The 19160-nt window shown below is 37.9% G+C and overlaps 1 protein-coding gene across 4 annotated transcripts in view; it reads left to right on the top strand.

Annotated features, from left to right (window-relative positions):
* The first annotated feature begins 1125 nt into the window (after positions 1–1125).
* Positions 1126–19160, top strand: part of RBL2 (RB transcriptional corepressor like 2) — a 45126-nt gene continuing 27091 nt past the window's right edge. For all 4 annotated transcript variants that reach the window (XR_013825262.1, XM_079907098.1, XM_079907097.1 and 1 more), the window contains exons 1-8: positions 1126–1509; positions 3825–3955; positions 6181–6381; positions 9601–9665; positions 13164–13292; positions 14796–14956; positions 15049–15113; positions 16071–16257. Coding sequence is in view for 3 of the 4 variants with exons in the window: in XM_079907098.1 (XP_079763224.1) it covers positions 1267–1509; positions 3825–3955; positions 6181–6381; positions 9601–9665; positions 13164–13292; positions 14796–14956; positions 15049–15113; positions 16071–16257 (1182 nt within the window). In the remaining variant the exon portion in view is untranslated. The remainder of the gene's footprint in view (positions 1510–3824; positions 3956–6180; positions 6382–9600; positions 9666–13163; positions 13293–14795; positions 14957–15048; positions 15114–16070; positions 16258–19160) is intronic.

The raw sequence follows: 19160 nt of genomic DNA, 5'->3' as shown, positions 1-19160 counted from the left end.
AGTTGGTTGAACCTGCGGATGCACAACCTGTGTATACTGCAGACCAACTGTATATCCTACAAATCAGGAGTGTCTTTCTCAATGACCTGAAAGCCATTCCTTTGATATGTAATCATCAGGAAGTACAGAGTCTCTGACTCCCAGTCTCTGTGGCAGGATACAATCGTAACTTCAACAAATTGATAACTAGCAGGTCCACTTGGCCTAATCACATATATAGTCACCAACCCTCTGTAACTTTTTGCTTGAGCTCTGCTCCCTCCCCATCTCTACTCTTTCCTTTTCCCTTTAAATCCCCAATTATCTCTGCACAATTCAGAAAGGAGTCCAGCACTTTCCCCTACTGTCAGGAATGACTGCATAAAATGTTTTCATCCCTTTCACTGATGTCTAGCTTTGTTTATCTTTGACAACAGGCTTCTCTAAGTGACCTGGGCTTCCTCACGGTATGGTGGCTGGGTTCAAATGATCAATGAAGACAGAAAATGACCCCATAGCAAACCAGAAATGCCTTAGGGCTCCTCGTGCATGAAAACGTTTTATACCATACCCCTGTAAGAAATCAAAGACGACTGGAAACAAAGTGATTCATATAAATTTGAAAAGAGAAAGCAAAATGAAAATAAAAATAAAGGAAATGTAAATTTAAGCCAATTGGGTGACTTAGAGTAGGACAAATATGTCACTTATAGTGAATGTAAATTCACCCTATGGGGAAAAAAAGAATTACTACTTTAAAAAAAAATCCAATAATTATTTGAAAGTCGCAAATAAAATTAAAACATAGGAAAGAACTAGAATTAGGAATGACGCCGAAATTTGAATTTAGGCAGACAGGCCCTTTCTATTATCTTTATTTTTTAGATAAGGACACGCAGGTGATGAGTGTTATTTCTGGGGACACTTTGGACACTAAACCTTCACATGTCAACGTTTCTTGGATGTTTTCTCTTCAGTACAGCCCTGCTGAATGGTCTCCCGATGAGGAGGTACTTGAAACGGAGAGAAGTCGCTTTTATTTCCACCCGAGGGAGACGACGCGAGATGATTTTTCTACATATGAGTTTTGATCCCCGTGGGCCCCCGGCCTGGACTACATTTCCCATCAACCCGTGCTCGGAACTACGGGCACCGATGTGTGGCGCAGCGCCGTTGGCCGCGGCGCAGTCGGCAATCAGTCGGCCGACTGGCGGGCGCTTCGCGGTTTGAATGGCTGGGGGCCCAGGCCCTCGGCTCACCTGAGGCCCCGCCGCCCAGGTGTGCGCTATGCCGTCGGGAGGCAACCAATCGCCGCCGCCGCCCCCTCCTCCTCTTCCGGCGGCGGCGGCCTCAGATGAAGAGGAGGAGGAGGATGCCGAGGCGGAGGACGCAGCGCAGTCGGCCCGGTCGCCGGCCCCTCAGACCCAACAGCGGTTCGACGAGCTGTGCAGCCGCCTGAACATGGACGAGGCGGCTCGGGCCGAGGCCTGGGACAGCTACAGGAGCATGAGCGAGAGCTACACGCTGGAGGTGCGCCCGGGGGGAGGAGACCAGCGGCTTTCCGGGCCTAGTGGTCCCGCCCCGCCTCCGGGAATGGGGCCCCTTGTCTCCCCGGCTCGGGCGCCCCGCGGTTGGGGGGTAGGGGGGACCCCTCCGCCCCTGCCGGCCCCGGCTCTCTGGGTCCCCAGCCTGGAGCGGGGAGGGAATCCTCTTTGCGAACCTTCGTCCTGGAAACCTGGCTTTTGAAAAGCTCTGTAGCGGCCCTGAAAGTGAACTCTGTCTCGCTGCTCTTCCCCCTCCGGTTCCGAAGCGGGAACAGCCCTTGCCCTAAAGTAGCACCGCGAGGCTGAGGTCGTGCTGCGGTCCGATTACAAAAACAAGCACCTTGTTGGCAGGATGAACAGGTGTAGTTGTCAAGACCGTACGCAGAAGGGGGTGGGGTGGGGCGGGGGCTTGCCTGCATTAGCTCTGAAATTAACCCGATGTTAGCGCCTGCGTTTCCGGGCTTCTTCAGTTCTTTTTGAACTGTACCAAATTGCCTTTGTCCAGGCCATTGCCTCCGTTTGAGTAAAAGCGTTACGTTTCGAGCTGTGTTTATGTATGTGTGAACAAAGACGAATCTTTCCCCTGCGCAAATGAAACGGGCTTTCTGCCCGCCTGGATATAGACACGCATTTGTCTCTAGGAAGTCAGGACTGCGACGACCTTGAGGACCTATTGGTCTCTCCAGACATTGCCCAGGACTCTTATAGTCGCTGCGATCTAGGCATGTTTTGTCCCTTTCTTCCGACGGGGCTTGCAGCGGAGAAAATGGCCATTCTAGCCAGTGAGGCTCAACCCTGTAGGCACCTCCCCTTTATGGGCCAATGGGAAGTGACACGGAAGTCTGCATTGTTTATCCGCTGTTTGACTGCCTGTGTGAGTGGTATTTAAACTGCAGGCCATACGATTTTAAGTTGTTGAATAGTTTGTGGAAAGAGTAGGGCAAATAGGCTTAGAATGGGAAGGCCTAACCGAGGTGTTATTTAACTATAAGAGGGTGTTTTTGCCTGTGTGGCACTCACTAAGGTTATTATTTTTTTATTCTTGCATTAATAGAATTTTAATTCAGTTCCTTATTCCCATTTTTACATCTGCAGCAGGGCGGGGTTGGGGGGGAAGCTAGTAATATACTGGCTTTGGAACCTGACAGACCTAGGTGACTTTGGGCAATTTACTTAACCATTCCAAACTCAATTTTGTGGTATGTTACTTTGAGATATTTGTACCTACCTTACAAAGCTGTTCTGATGGTTAAATAAGGTAACGTCGAGTTTCTGGAACATGAAGCACTCATATGGATAGCGCTTTGGAGTTTACAAAGGTCTTTCACATGCTTTGGTGATCTGGCTGAATAGGCCATGTTCTTGTTTCTTTCCTAGTGGTTCCTGTAGGCAGACAAAGAGAAGGACTCTTTTTTGGTGATGGGCATAAGTGCCTCCAAATAAGCTCTTATTTTACCCTCAGGATAACCCTGTAAATTCGATAGAAAAAGCATTATTTCAACTCACAGTGGTTAAGTTGTGTGAAGCCCAGGGTTATATAAGCAAGTGACAAATAATAGATGGTTAGTAAATTATTTTTAAAAATAACTGTTTGATTTCTCAGTTTTTTAAAGACTTCGATCTCAGATTCTTAGCTCAGTTTACCCAGTAAGTGAATGATGTTCATTCATTTCCCAGATATTTTTTGATCACCTGTTCATGGCCAGACACTGTTACGTAGGTGCTGGGGATAGAGCAAGGCACAAAACATAAAATCCCTGCCCTTGTGGAACTAGTAGTCAGGTATGCTGTAAAATAATGTCGGGTGTCAGTCTCGTGGAAGTGTACCCTGGAAAATAAAGCTCGTATGATATTTAACATAGAATAGTGGTTATAGAATTTTATCTTTTGATTTCTTGTATTTTCTCAATTCTCACAGTCCTCAGGTAAGAAAATTGAGCCTCTACAATTGTTAAGTAATTTGCCCAAGGTGATCTACTCCCATGCTGGGACTTCCACGGTGTATGTCCTGAGAGAGAGCACCAGGTGGAATTGTATTGCCTTTTATGATCTTGAAAGTTACATAGCATCACTTTCACCTGTGGTACTGGTTGAGACAATTCAAAGTGAGAGAACACAGACTTCAACCTCTCCGTGGAAGAATGTCAGTGTCACATTATACGAAGAGCATTTGGGACAGGGACATCACTGAAAATGCAATTTCCCACAAACATATAAATAACACTTTGAATTTAAACGAGTTTTTCATACTGAAATATACATAGTTCATTAGCTAAAAATCAATTTTCTTTTATTTTACAGGGAAATGATCTTCATTGGTTAGCATGTGCCTTATATGTGGCTTGCAGAAAATCTGTGCCAACTGTAAGCAAAGGGACAGTTGAAGGAAACTATGTATCTTTAACTAGAATCCTGAGATGTTCAGAGCAGAGGTAACTATGTCAGAGTTTGTAGAGTGTGACTAAGATAAACGCATAGTGACAGTAGGAATTTCTCTTTATCATTTTCCAAGCATTTGTACCTATGGAGTGCTAAATTTAGAAGTTAGGTCATGGTTTTTCTTTACCACATCTAAGTTAGTGTCCATTATATTTTATTTCTTTGGTGAAAAATAATTAAATTTTAACGTATTTGGTACTTGTATGAAGCGTTTACTATTAGGTTATCATTACATTTAATTACATTAAGATAATCAATTACATTTTCATTCCTACTAGGTTAATATTACACAATGACTTATCATTGTGTACTATTGGGAGAACTCTAAGTAAAGATACTCTAAATTGAAAAACTAAATATTATATGGTATTAAACTGAGAACTACATGTACTGGACTTGTATCTAAAGAGGAGGCAGAAATTGCTTTTTCTATCTGTTGTGTAATTGAATTGATTACATTTATTATTTGTGCCGTTTGGGTTAATTTTCTCTTGGCTTATTAAAGATTGGTGGAAAAAGGATGTTTGGCATTTTGGAGGAAGTGCCACTGTCAAAATTTATGGACCTAGTGGTTTAAAAAAAAATCACTTACTATTAAAATAACAACAAATGTAATCTTTTAGCTGGAGTCTATTTATTAACCTTGAACTCCATCCTGAGTTATATTTAGGCCTAAGAACAAGAGGCAGCGTGTAAAGAGTTGAACACCTGGGCTGTAAACCTGCAGAAGTGGGCTTAAATAAGGTGCAAAGTATAATCATTACAAAGAAGAAAAGTGGAGTCAGACTCATCCAGTTAAATGACAGACAAGGGACTTTAGAAGCAAAGGTCAAATTATGGAATCATCATTATAAACTCTAGTAAACTAAGCTTACCTAATATTTTAATGCAAGTAATATCTCAGACTTCAGTTTTATTTCCAATTCGAAAGCTCAATTTTTGTTTTTAAATTTTTACCTATGGGTTCAGATTATTTACTTCTCTGCAGCAATGGACTAAATGAATTAAAAAGAAAGAGCAGATTGGGAAAAGATATTTACAGTGTAACAAAAGATTAGTATCCAGAATTACATAAAGGACTACTAACAAATAGTTAAATAATTGACAAATAGCTACTAAAAAATGGGAAAAGTATATGATTTCACAAAGGCCTAAACTCACATAGCTAATACATGTAGGTAAAGATGTTCAGTCTCACAAGTAATCAAGGAAGTTGGAAGTAAAAATAAGGTAATATTTCATTCTCATCAGATTGGGGAAATTTGGAGTCTCACGATACCAAGTTTGGTCATTATGTAGGGAAATAGGAACTCTGTATTGCTGGTGTACATTGGAGAGAGTATAAATTGGCACAGTCACTCTAGTGGGAAATTTGGCAGTATCTAGTAAAGTTGAAGATGCATATTCTCTGACTCAGCAATTCTGCTTCTCAGGGTAGTTCTTAAAGAAACTTCAGCGTACAAGTACAGAAATGTATTCATTACAGCATTTTTGTTATAGTGAAAAATTAGAAACCTCACTTTCCATTGGTTGGGGAATGAACGCAAGACATGGTAGTTCATATGAAGGAATATTTTTAGCAATTAAAAATTAGATCTACACGTAGCAACATTAATCTCATAAACATATTGAATGAAAAAACAAGTTGTAGAATGCTACTTACAGTATGATACCATTTATATAAAAATTTAAAACCACACATACAAAAGATACTACTAAACTGTTTATGGGTACATATATAATCACACAGTAAGTGTAAAAACTCGGATGGGAAGACTCAGACTATACAGTGGTGCTTATCTTTGGGGAAGAAGAGTCCAAAGGGAACTGGCTGTTTCTGTAGAATCTGAAGCAAACATGGCAAAATGTATTTGATATGTTTATATTTGTTAAATCTGGCAATTGTTACATGAATGTTGGTTATGTTCTCTGGTTAACTACTTATTTTCCACTTCTTTTGTATTGATATGTATTTCATATTTCTTTTAAACTTTTAGGTAATCTCAGGAAAAGAGATTAGGGGAATTAGATTTGGAAGATGAGAGAAATAAACCAATCTGTGAGATTAGCCAGAGAGGCATGAGTTGTGATTTTATATCACTGTCTAAAAGTAATATAATTTAATGAGTTAATTTCAATTACTTTTAATTATCTAATTTGTATATTTTACCCTGTGTTAATTACAAAAAAAAATCTCATTTTTTATTTTTAATATCAGCTTAATTGAATTTTTTCACAAGATGAAGAAATGGGAAGACATGGCAAACCTACCCGCACAGTTCAGAGAACGGACTGAGAGATTAGAAAGAAACTTCACTGTTTCTGCTGTAATCTTTAAGAAATATGAACCCATTTTTCAGGACATTTTTAAATATCCTCAAGAGGAGCAGCCTCGTCAACAAAGAGGAAGAAAACAGCGGTATGTTTTTATATTTGTTAAGCAGGAATACACATTTGTCTGTACTACAGTTTTGATCCCTTAGTTTGTGTCCCTCAGTTTATTTTGCTGGTCTTAAGAAACAAATGTGATTTCATAAGTAATCTTTCTTTCCAATAATAATTTCTTGCTTTTCATTGTATGTTAGCTCTGAAGAGTTTGGCTTCTTTCACGTTGCAAAATGTGTGAAATCTCTGTTTCTATAAACTTTCCCTGTTCATTTAAGCAACCGAAAATGCAAAAATCAGACCTTAGATACTCTCACCAGTTAGCAATCTTGGGTGTAGAATATGACTACTTAATTTTCTATTATCGATGATATTGACTATTTCTATTATTTTCTACATATTATAATACATATAGACTATTTCTTTATTTGACTTTTATGTCAAAGTGAATAGTAAAAAAATCCCCCTGAAAAGGCTTCTCTATGTATTTTGATGTTTACAACCTGTGAAAAGTAGAGAAACTGGATTGGGGGAGAATAGTGGAACTGAAAACTGAAACTATTATGAAATTCTGCTTCTGACTATGTGTGCAAATCTGTAAACTTATTCTGGCTCGACGTTTTCCATCTTTCCTGGTAGATAAGGGCAATTATGGGATACAAATTCTCTACTTTTATCACAAAAGTTTTTTTCATAAAGTAGAAATGAAAATTTGTTCTTAAAATAGAACTAGAAAAATGTTGACAAGAAAAGTAGGGGAAAAGAAGTTATTGTAATTGAATGAATAATGTTTGCTTCTCTTTCAATATAAAAATGTTCCCAAACTGTGAAGGATGTTTACAGTAAGTGAGCAGCTTTAAAAAATAAAACGATGTTCATTTTTATATACTTGACCCCACTGATACGGAAGCAGCTGGTCTAGTTTGCTTGCAGTTTTAGGGAATTGTCTATTTATAATTAAGTATTCTAAAGTTTGGATAGAAGCTTGTTTCTGAGTCTAAGTGAGGCTGATATGATCATTTATAGGAAGATATAGAATATCTTCTTTCTCTGAAGTGTTGTAAAAATGATTTCAGATTGTATTTGCTTTGATATTTATTAGGGTGTATGGACTACTTAATTCTAATTCAGAAAATTCTAATAAGTTTACCTAAAAATTTTACATCTATATCACCCTGTATACTTTTTATTAGTACTTTTGGCTAATATTAGTAATAGTAATGTATACCATTTACTGAGTATTTATTATGGGGCAGGGACTCTTCTAAGACTTAAGCATGTATTACTTCAGTTAATCATTACGATGGCTTTATGAGGTTGATACTGTTGTTACACGTGGGGGGAAACAAGCCTTTGAGAGGTTAAGTAATTTGGCCAAGGTCACACAGTAAGTGTGGAGCTCTTATTGAAACTTAAGTAGTCTGCCTGCAGAACCCGTGTATTTCACCACGACTCAGTATTGCATCTCACACACTGGTCTTTGAAAATTTCTCACTGAGTATTTATTGAGAGCTTACTGTATGTAGGATACAAATGTTAAAAAAAAAAACAAAAAAAAAACCAAAACCCAGAGTCACTGTCTTTTGAGAGCTTACAGTAAGTATAGTCAGGGAGAGGCATGTATAAGTGCAAAAGATAATAGAAATGTAGGACTTTGGGGGCAAAAATAAGCCACTCTGTATAAGACAGTTAGGTAAGGTTCCATGGAGTAGGCAGAAATAGGACTGGAAGGATGGGTAGGATTTTGATAGGTGAATTTGGAGATACAGGTAGCCTTCTATGCAGAGGATGAAGAATGAAGACACCGAAGCAGCAAAGCAGGAGGAAATTTGGCTAAGCAGGTTAAGTTTGTTCTAGAGTTCTAGAGCCAGTTTTTGGAGTGGCTTGAGTGTTGTTTTTTTCTTCCAGTTTTATTGTGGTATAATTAACATGCAGCACTATATAAATTTAAGGTGTACAGCATAATGATCTGACTTACATACATCATGAAATGATGACCACAGTAAGTTTAGTGAACAGCCATCATCTCACTTAGAAATACAAAACTAAATAGAAAAAAAATTTTTCTTTATGATCACAACTCTTAAGATTTATTCTCTTAACTTTCATATATAGCATACAGCAGTGTTAATTATATTTATGTTGTACATTACATCGCTAGGACTTATTTTTCTTATAACTGTAAGTTAGAATGGCTTCTAAAATGTTTGACTTTTATCTTGCTAGGTATCAAAACTAGGTAGTTTATCACATGCCTATGGTGGGGAGGCTACTTTTTAAAGCAGGGCAATGACGTTTAATCCTTGCCATCGACTGGTGAATGAAATACAGTATTATACCCAAGTAGAATGATCTTTTAGCAGATGGAGAGACTAAGGCACATGGAGAGCAAGTGTACTTAGCTAATGACAGTGCGGGAACTAAACCCCAGTCTTCAGATTCTTCTCTTCAAAGCACCTTGGTAGAATAAGGCTGTTGGGATATGGAGCCAACAGATGTCTTACCTAAACATTGGCAGAGGATTTGGTAGAAAAGCCAAGTTTAAAACAGGTCTGAAACTCCCTGTAGCAGACATCTTAGCAAATATAACAGGTACACTTTTATTTTCCCCCTTCCTCCTCCCTGCAACAGGTACTCCTAATGATAGAAATATAAGGAATTATGGGGAGCCCCGAATTTACATTAAAAAGTCCTTTTGTGGGACTTCCCTGGCGGTCCATTGGTTAAGACTCCGAGCTCCCACTGCAGGGGGCACGGGTTCGGTCCCTGGTCGGGGTAAGATCCCGCATGCCATGCAGCACAGCCAAAAAAAAAAAAAAATCCATTTGTGACTCGATATATAATCTGGAATGTCTTTAGGGAGGGAGGGTTTACATTTCATCAACTATGGTGGAGGGGAAAAAAAGTTGGAGGAATATCTGCCTGCATACATGGGTCTTAAAGCAGCATTAGCCTTGCTGATGTCATCAGAAGAACTATTGTTACTCGTTTTATTTTCTACCTTACTTATCTTGACCTGCAAAAGCTTTTACACCTCTTCAGAGTTTTCTTCTAAGATGAGTGCTTTCCCTTGCTCCCAGCTATTCCCTTACCAGTATTTGGTTGGAGCAGAACTTCTTGCACATTTTCCATGTGAAATGAATCTGCTGTCACTCCCTCTAACTGTGGGTTTTGTTTCTCACCTAGTTTACAGTCATTTGTCATGTCTTTTTCTGATTCTTCTGTTATCTCATGACTTTTTTCTCCCCCAAAGGCGACAGCCCTGTACCGTGTCTGAAGTTTTCCATTTTTGTTGGGTGCTTTTTATATATGCAAAAGGTAAGGAAAGAGTGATATTTATTTAAATATTAGTTTATTTAAAAGTTCAGGTACTACTATTGTCAACCTATAATGTGTATCAGGAAAAGATTCTCACTGAAAAATTTCTCAAGGCTTTTAGTCCCAGGTTCTTTTTTAAGTATTGCCTTTTCATAAGAGTCTTTTGAAATTCTTTACAGTATCCCAAACTTCCTTCATTAAATGGAAAATCCTTCGTTTTGTTCTTACACATTTTTTCCAAAGCACATTATCTCTGAATTATGGACTGAAACACATTAGTGTGTCTGTGCTTATATCTTGGGCTGTATTTTTCACGAGACATGTCTTATTTAATTGAGTGGGACTGATCGTTTTCAGAGTAGTTCAGATTACTTTTTACATCTTGTTCAGATAAATATGCTTGATCAAATACCTTTAGATACAACTTATTTTCTCTACCTCCTCTTCTCACTTAACCTGTCCAAGGTCTGCATTTAGTGAAATACATTTTTATTCTTATTATTGTCCTCTCTGTATTTTTTTAATCAGGAATGAATTGACTATCAGTAAGTTTATTGAAATGAAATATAAAATATGTGTAAAATTTATGCAGCTTATTCCTAGGCATAGTGTCTTTTTTTTTTTTTAATTGAGGTATAGTTGTTTTACAATGTTGTGTTAGTTTCTACTGTACAGCGAAGTGGAGTTCCCTGTGCTATACAGCAGGTTCTTACCTCTCTGTATTTCTATGTAGAAATGATTCTTACTAATATATAGAAGAGCAGAAAGTACAGTTACACAGCTTTTTCTATAGATTATATAGAATGCCTTTGCCATTAAGATATCCCAATAAAATGCAAAGTTAAAATCAAAGAATTATTAGAGCTGGCAGGTATTTCATAAATATAAGAGGTTCTCATTATTAGATCCATTTGTCCAACTTATTTAAAGAGTCAGTAACTGAGGCCCAGAAACTAGCTGCTAGAAACAGAGCTAGGATTTGAATCCACATCTCCTAGCTCTTGGTTTCATGCTGCATGTGTAGGCCCTCTAGCAGGGATGTGTCCCTTGGTGTCAGTTCAATTTGTCTGATTGTAGCTGGTCCTTTCTAGCTAGTTAGGTTAGAACTTATCCTTCCTTCACTGAGTTGCATGCTTTATTGAAAAGAAAAATCTTTCTTTTGTCAAAAATGAGCTCTTGGTTATTTTTGCTTTCCATCACACTGGATGTTTCTTTAGCAGAGATGAAGGTGGTGTGATCAGTGGCATGAAATTTAGAAAGGCTTAATAAGAGCATATAAACTGTTTTCATGATGGTTGGAACATTTGCTACCACTTGGCTTACTGTGGCTGGTGTTATGATATTAGTCTTGACAGTAGATTGTGGGCAGGTATATCTGACTTCTAGGATTTATATCTGTTTTATGTCTTATGACATATGTATACTTGGAGGTAAGTATTTGGTACTATATAAATTATTGGAAGAGAAGTGTATTTATTTAGGTTTTGGTCTCACTTGATCAACTGGGGTGGCATAGCTTTTGTCTCTACAATTAACTCAGTGTTTGAGTTTTACCTTACTGTTATTAATTCCGATATAATTATTTGGTCTAAAGAGCCTTTGTCTACCCACGATCCAGCACTATGATCGTTTATGATTCACTAGGATCTTTTCCAATAGAGTAGGTTAGTTGGTTTTATTCAGTTCTTGATTTAGTTATTTGGGGGATGGTGTACTCTTATAGACACCTTTTTCATGACTTTGTCTGCAACAGTGGGCATCCCAGATTATCTCATTCCTGATAAACAAGCTAACTTTTGCCTGTTATCTTTGTTGACTTCCAATGGCAAGTACACACGAGTGACAAGTTTGGGCTTGTTGTCATGAAGGGCTTTGTGGACTGAAGACTGTTAGGTGCCACTTCCTGTTTTACATGTTATCCCAAGTCTTCAGTCAGATTATCTTTGTTGATTGAAAGATAAAATATCTCACGAAGTGAGATTTATTTCTAAAGTCAGGATTTGAAATGTAGAGTATGTCATGATGGGAGAGTCCTGGAGTTTAGGTTCTGATCTTTAGGGGCATTTCAGATTTTTGTTAGAAGTCACTGTGCTGCCAGTTATTTCCTTCCGTGGCAGGTACAACACCAGCGACAAGTTTAGGCTTGTCAGTGTGTAGGGCTTTGTAGCTTGAAACTGGTAGGTACCACTTCCTGTTTTACATCTGAGGAATTGAGTATATTTTAATATTAAGCATCTTTTTTGTGAAACCATGCAAGTTAGTTTGGTTATATCAATGCAAAGTTTAGCCTATTAATTATCATTTGTCTTTTTGGCAGCAGAAAACTATTTTTTCTCTTTAATCCATTTAAATTGATTTGTTGAAATATTTCCATCTATTAAAAAAAAAAAAGAATTGCTTATCCTGCTATGCTGAGGTAAGTGGTAACTTTCTTTAGAGGAAAGGAGAGAAAACAGCCTGAAACAGAGTAGTGTGAGTGTGTGTGTGTATGCATTTGGGTAGTCATTTAGTGTGAAAATGTCAAGGTTTAGAAATAATTCTTCAGATGTATGTTAGCTGTTTAAGTTGAATTCATCTGATGTTATAAGAGTGTAAAATCAATATGAAGCATATATATGCAGTGTTTAATGCTTAAAGATACAAAAAAAAATCTAGAAATATTCCTTAATTTCTAAGAATAATAAAACTGTTTTAACTGCCTATAAAAACTCTTTTCAATGTTAGAGTTAAACCAGAACTACAGAAATGACATGTTTCTTTAGGTTTAGGTTTTGGTTTGTTTTTTTGTTACCAAGCATCAACAATTATTCCCGGGATACTAGCTCTAGAACTGAAATATCTTTTATTGTGGTCCTGTTGCATTAATTTATATGAGCTTGTATTACTACATCAAAAAGTATTTAAAATATTACTGTTAGGAGTCTGATTATAGTTTCTGGTCTTTTTAAAATACATACATGAAAAAATAATTACATTAATCATTTTTTCAGCTTTTCCCATCTAAGCATTTCTACCAGTTTTCTTGACAGAAAAATATTTTCATACCAAACAATTTCTTAACAGCTTGAGATAATTTATGAAGTTGTTTGTGTTCAGAATTTTCAAAAGAAAAACCAATTATGATAAAATTTTGATCAGCTATTAGGCATTTAATAAATGCTTATTTAATGAATATTAATGAATGGCATTTATAGTAAAGTTTTGGTTTTTCTTAAACTCTTTTTTTAAAAATACTTATTTTTAAAATTTATTTATTTGGTTGTGCCAGGTCTTAGTTGTGGCCGGCGGGCTTCTTAGTCTTACTCTTATCTATCTAGTTTAATAAATTTCTAAGAGTTTAATATTTCAAACTGTGAATTTGCCAAAACACTTTCTGTAGCTCTTGAGTCAGCTTTGTACACTGTTGTATAATGTCATTTTAACTAAAGGAAGAAATTATTTTAAAAATATTGTGAAGTTGATGCAAATTTAACTCTATAATTGTTTATAATCCTGTAGGTAATTTCCCCATGATTAGTGATGATCTGGTTAATTCTTATCATCTTCTGCTGTGTGCTTTGGACTTAGTTTATGGAAATGCCCTTCAATGTTCCAATCGTAAAGAACTTGTGAACCCTAATTTTAAAGGTAAGTTTGTAAATCAAAGACTATCAGACAACTCACATTTCTACATTATGTTTACTGTTGGGAGTTGTACACATACTATAGCTTTCCTAGCATCAGAGAACATAAATGCTTTTCAAAGCTTCATCAACAGAGTACTTACAACTAGGAGTTGAGCTCTCTGTAAAAATATTTATGGAAAAAGAAATTGCAAATATCACAAAGTTTAAAGTCTTAGATGACAACTTTAGAAGTTTCTGAAATATATATTCAACAAGAAGAAGGAATTTAAAAACCTGGAGTAGCGAAGATGACATTAGAGCTGACGGTGGTTTTCTACATTGGCAAGTTTCATGGCTGACACACAGGAGGAGGTCAAAGCAGATTTATTGAAAGAATCTCCATTTCAGATCTTTTCTATAGAAGAGGAGTAGCTATGGTTCTAAAATAAGTAAAATGAATTTTCAACTCTAAACTAAAAGGTGTTTGGAAATGATAGTTATTTTGGCTATCCATTTAGTAGGCTTTAAGGTATATAATTTCTATGAATGATATACAGTAAGAGACCAATTATGTATAAAGCAAATATTAAAAAGTATTTATTGGGCTTCCCTGGTGGCGCAGTGGTTAGGAGTCCGCCTGCCGATGCAGGGAACGCGGGTTCGTGCCCGGGTCCGGGAGGATCCCGCGTGTCGCGGAGCGGCTGGGCCCGTGAGCCATGGCCACTGAGCCTGCGCTCCTCAACGGGAGAGGCCACAACAGTGAGAGGCCCGCGTACCACAAAAAAAAAAAAAAGTATTTATTGAGCTATTATATAATGCTGCTGCTATTTGAATAATAACTTGGTAGGATTCTGAGTGATTGTTAGTTGTGGGGTGGTTACAATTAGAATTTCAGCTTGTCTGAATCTCAAGGTAGATTTTTAAAGTCAGTGGAGTTAATTACTTCAGTTGCTTCTGGTTTGGTAAGTTTAATGTTCTCTGTATTCTGTCCTTTCTTTTATTTCTTTCCTAACTCCCTTTTATATTTCTATATAGCTGCTTCCCTTCATTTTATCCCCTCTTCTTTATTTCTCTTGCATTGAATCTAGAACAAGGGCTGTAAATTAACATGATAAATACATATAATATAATTAAATCAAAGTATATAAAGAGTGTGTACTTTGAACAGTAATTTTTTTCAAAGTGCTATTTTTTATTTGAATGTAACGCTTATTGGCAAAATTTTATTTTTCTGGTTTTTAGATCTTATAGCAATATACTAAATTATTTTTTTAGTTTTTCTTTTTTAACCATCTCCAGGTAGATAACTGAATAACTGAAATCTTTTGAGCAGTGATACGCTTTACCTCTATTTGCTATTTTTGAAGTATATTTAAATAGAGTCAAATTAGGCCCTTACACTATTTCCTGTACACTCATATGCTAACTCAAGTGCTGATTAGACTCTCTATTATTTATAGTTTAGTTTATTACAGTTTGGTTTATGGAATGCTACCTGCTATCTCTATGATTTTACCCATCACAGGTCTATCTGAAGATTTTCACGCTAAGGATTCTAAACCTTCTTCCGACCCACCTTGTGTCATTGAGAAACTCTGTTCCTTACATGACGGCCTAGTTTTGGAAGCAAAGGGAATAAAGGAACATTTCTGGAAACCCTATATTAGGAAACTTTATGAAAAAAAGGTTTGTAAGTAGTAAAGAAGTAATTTGAAAATATCTTCTGGGCAAAGACTTGATTTAATACGATGACTTAAGGATCTTTTCTTTCATCATAGCTCCTTAAGGGAAAAGAAGAAAATCTTACTGGTTTTCTAGAACCTGGGAATTTTGGAGAGAGTTTGTGAGTACTTCTGTTATAAACGTACTTTAATGTTTTAAATTATGTACCGAGGAAACCTCAGAGTTTCATGTTTTTTTGTTTTTTTTTAATTTATTTAATTTATTTATTTTGGCTGCGCTGGGTCTTCATTGCTGCGCGCGGTTGTGCCGAGCAGGGGATGGTCTTCATTGTGGTGTGCAGGCTTCCCATTGTGGTGGCTTCTCTTGTTGCGGAGCATGGGCTCTAGGCGCGCAGGCCTCAGCAGCCGTGGCTCACGGGCTCCAGAGCTCAGGCTCAGCAGCTGCGGCTCACGGGCCTACTTGCTCCGCGGCATGTGGGATCCTCCCGGACCAGGGCTCGAACCCGTGTCCCCTGCATTGGCAGGCGGATTCTTAACAACTGTGCCACCAAGGAAGCCCGAGTTTCATGTTTTTATTGTTTGTGTCCTGGAAATTTAGAATATGTCTTGTGGCAGAATATAGGGATGCAGTAAAAAATTCTGTCAACTATTACTCGAAGCACATGTTTTAGATTTATTGAAAACTGTATGGCCGTTCTTTAAAGCTTTAATAGTTAAGCTTTTGGATCGTGATTTTTGAAATAAAGAAATTCTTTTGGAACTACACAGGGGAAGAATGATGATGTGGAAGTACTTAGGTCTTCAAACTTGCCTGGAGCAGCTAAGAAAGATAATTAGGCTTCTCACCAGAAGCTGTACCTACCAGGCAGCTTGGTACAGGATACCCATCCTGAAATACTGTCACCAAAATATACTTACTGTACAATGCATGAGCATAATGGAGCAAGCGTGCATTTTATACTCCTCAGTTTTTATAATTAACAGTGATCCCACTAAAACTTAACTTTTACAAAATTATTAGAATTTTTAGTAAATGAAAAAAATGAAACAAGTAGCCTAAAACAACTGAAATGGCAGTTCCGTGAGTATACATTTTGCCTATTTTTTTTCCCCTATAGTAAAGCCATCAATAAGGCCTATGAGGAGTATGTTTTATCTGTTGGGAATTTAGATGAGCGGATTTTTCTTGGAGAGGATGCTGAAGAGGAAATTGGGACCCTCTCAAGGTGTTTGAATACTGGTTCAGGAACAGAGACTGCTGAAAGGGTGCAGATGAAAAGCATCTTGCAGCAGCACTTTGACAAGGTGAGTTGAGCCATGCCAGAAGAGTGGAAATACAGGAGCAGACATGCCAGAGGTTCTATTTTATTTTGGTAATTGTGTGTGTAGATGCGTTTTACTTGCTTCCAGTGTGAAAAAGAAAATTCACATCCTACTTATCTTAATTGAAAAAGTTATCTCCCAGGAGATGGAAACAACCTAAGTGTCCATCATCGGATGAATGGATAAAGAAGATGTGGCACATATATACAGTGGAATATTACTCAGCCATAAAAAGAAACGAAATTGAGCTATTTGTAATGAGGTGGATGGACCTAGAGTCTGTCATACAAAGTGAAGTAAGTCAGAAAGAGAAAGACAAATACCGTATGCTAACACATAGATATGGAATTTAAGAAAAAAAAATGTCATGAAGAGCCTAGGGGTAGGACAGGAATAAAGACACAGACCTACTAGGGAATGGACTTGAGGATATGGGGAGGGGGAAGGGTGAGCTGTGACAAAGTGAGAGAGTGGCATGGACATATATACACTACCAAACATAAAATAGATAGCTGGTGGGAAGCAGCCGCATGGCACAGGGAGATCAGCTCGGTGCTTTTTGACCACGTAGAGGGGTGGGATAGGGAGAGTGGGAGGGAGGGAGACGCAAGAGGGAAGAGATATGGGAACATATGTATATGTATAACTGATTCACTTTGTTATAAAGCAGAAACTAACACACCATTGTAAAGCAATTATACTCCAATAAAGATGTAAAACAAAACAAACAAACAAACAAAAAACACTTTTGGGGCTTCCCTGGTGGCGCAGTGGTTGAGAGCCTGCCTGCCGATGCAGGGGACATGGGCTCGTGCCCCGGTCCGGGAAGGTCCCACGTGCCGCGGAGCGGCTGGGCCCGTGAGCCATGGCCGCCAAGCCTGCGCGTCCAGAGCCTGTGCTCCACAACGGGAGAGGCCACAACAGTGAGAGGCCCGTGTACCGCAAAAAACAAAACAAAACAAAAGAAAAAAAAACACTTTTGAGGACCAAAAAAAAAAGTTATCTGTATGTTTACTGTTTTAAATTTTGTCAACCTTGACTTTCAAAATTTTTGGTTAGATCTGGGAAAAAGAATTTAATATAAATGTAAATGAATGTATCATGCTGATGATTGTTGGTTTTGAGAAGATGGGCCAGTAATATACAGCCCATATTGAACATAGTAAGTGTTTAGAAAATGTTGATTGACCCAAATTGGTACCTTCATCTAAGAGACTAGAGAAACTGAGAATCTGTAGTCTTCAAGAAAGTTCTGTTAAACTGAGTTTCAGGATCATGTGTATATTTCATGCAGACACTTAGGATGATGGCGACTAGGAGTTTCCCTTCTGTTGTGTGGTGTTCATACAACAGAAAATAAGCACCTTCTGACAGGTGCTTCCAGAGGCAGTGTAGCTAATTCCAAGGGGTAACTCACCTGTAAGACCAGACTTAAGACTGGTTTGCTTTCTCATTCAACGAATATTCTCAAGGTATGCTGTATGTCAGATTGTGTCCTGGACACTGGGGCTATGTCAGTGAACAAAACAGCTATGAATATCCTGGAATTTACTGATGGCTTGGATCTAGGGTGTGAAAAAAAAGAAAACAGTGATGACTCCAGTTGGGTGAATGGTATAAAAGCTAAAGTCCTTACAAATGCCTAAAAAGTCTTCAGTGATCTAGCTGTGCTACCTCTCTGAATTCATCTCCCACCACTTTCCTCCTCACCCTTTCCACTCATGCCACATTAACCTCCTTTTTCATTCTTCAGATATGCCAAGCATACTCCCAACTCAAAGCCTTTGCTGTTGCTGTTTTCTCAGCCTAGAGCATGTTTCTTCAAGATGCTCATGTGGTTTACTTCCTCGCTTCCTTCAGATCTCTGATAACCTGACTACTGTATAAAATAATAACCACTAGCATCCTCCCCTACCTCAGGACTTGCTTTCCCCCTTACTTTGCCATTAGTGTTCCTGTTAGTATTTATCAGTGTCTGATGGTTGGTAGGTAGGTAGGTAGAAATAAAGAATTGTTTGTCTCAAGATAATAAATACATAGAAAGAGAGAGAGAAGGAGAGAAAGGGAGGAAGAGAGGGAGAGAGGAAGAAAGGAAGGAAGGATAGATGGATTGTTTATTATCTGTCTCCCTGCATTAGAATATAAGCTTTATGAGGTCTATGACCAGTGTTGTATTCAGTGCTTGTAGGCATTCCATAAATATTTACTATTTACGTTTATTGAGGGGAAAGAACAAGTCTAGCGGGGAAAAAATCAAGAATTAGAGTTATGAGCACGTTAAGGGTGAGATGTCTTTTAAATATTCTAGTAGAGGAGTTAAATAGGCCATTTAGAGATACAAGACTAGAGCTCACAGCAAAAGTAAGGGCTGTATATATATATATATATATACCCTTAGGATATATATAGTGTCATTAGGATATGGATGGCTTTTAAAGCCATGGAATTAAGAGAGGTTACCTAGTAGTATGAGTTGATAGACAATAAAAGAGGTCTAAGAAGTTAAAGAGAGACTCTTCTTGATCAGAATGCACAGGAAGCTTTAAACTAAGAACTTAAACAGGGCTACCAAGAAGCCCCATGCTGACCTTGAGGACTACAGGCAGGAAGTTGTTTGTGGTTGTCGTATGTCATTTCCTTTGTGGAAGTGCTGCTACCTGTGGGCCACGTGGTGAGATGCTGCTGGCTGCTGTTGCTTCTCCTCCCAGCAATGCACTGGTTCATAAACAGGGAAGAAGGTGGCTGTAAGAAAAGCTGTTAAATATAGGGAGAAAGTTTCTGAATGTAGTTAATCTACGTAGATCATCTTATTGACCTAAAAAAAATTACAGAATTAATTTCTTTGAAACAAAGTGAAAGTCTTGGCTCTACTCTTGTTTAACTCA

Source organism: Stenella coeruleoalba (assembly GCF_951394435.1).
Source record: "Stenella coeruleoalba genome assembly, chromosome: 20".
NCBI classification, from domain to species: Eukaryota; Metazoa; Chordata; class Mammalia; order Artiodactyla; family Delphinidae; genus Stenella; species Stenella coeruleoalba.
Note: the sequence above shows the minus strand (reverse complement) of the source record. Positions and strands in the feature narration are given on the sequence as shown.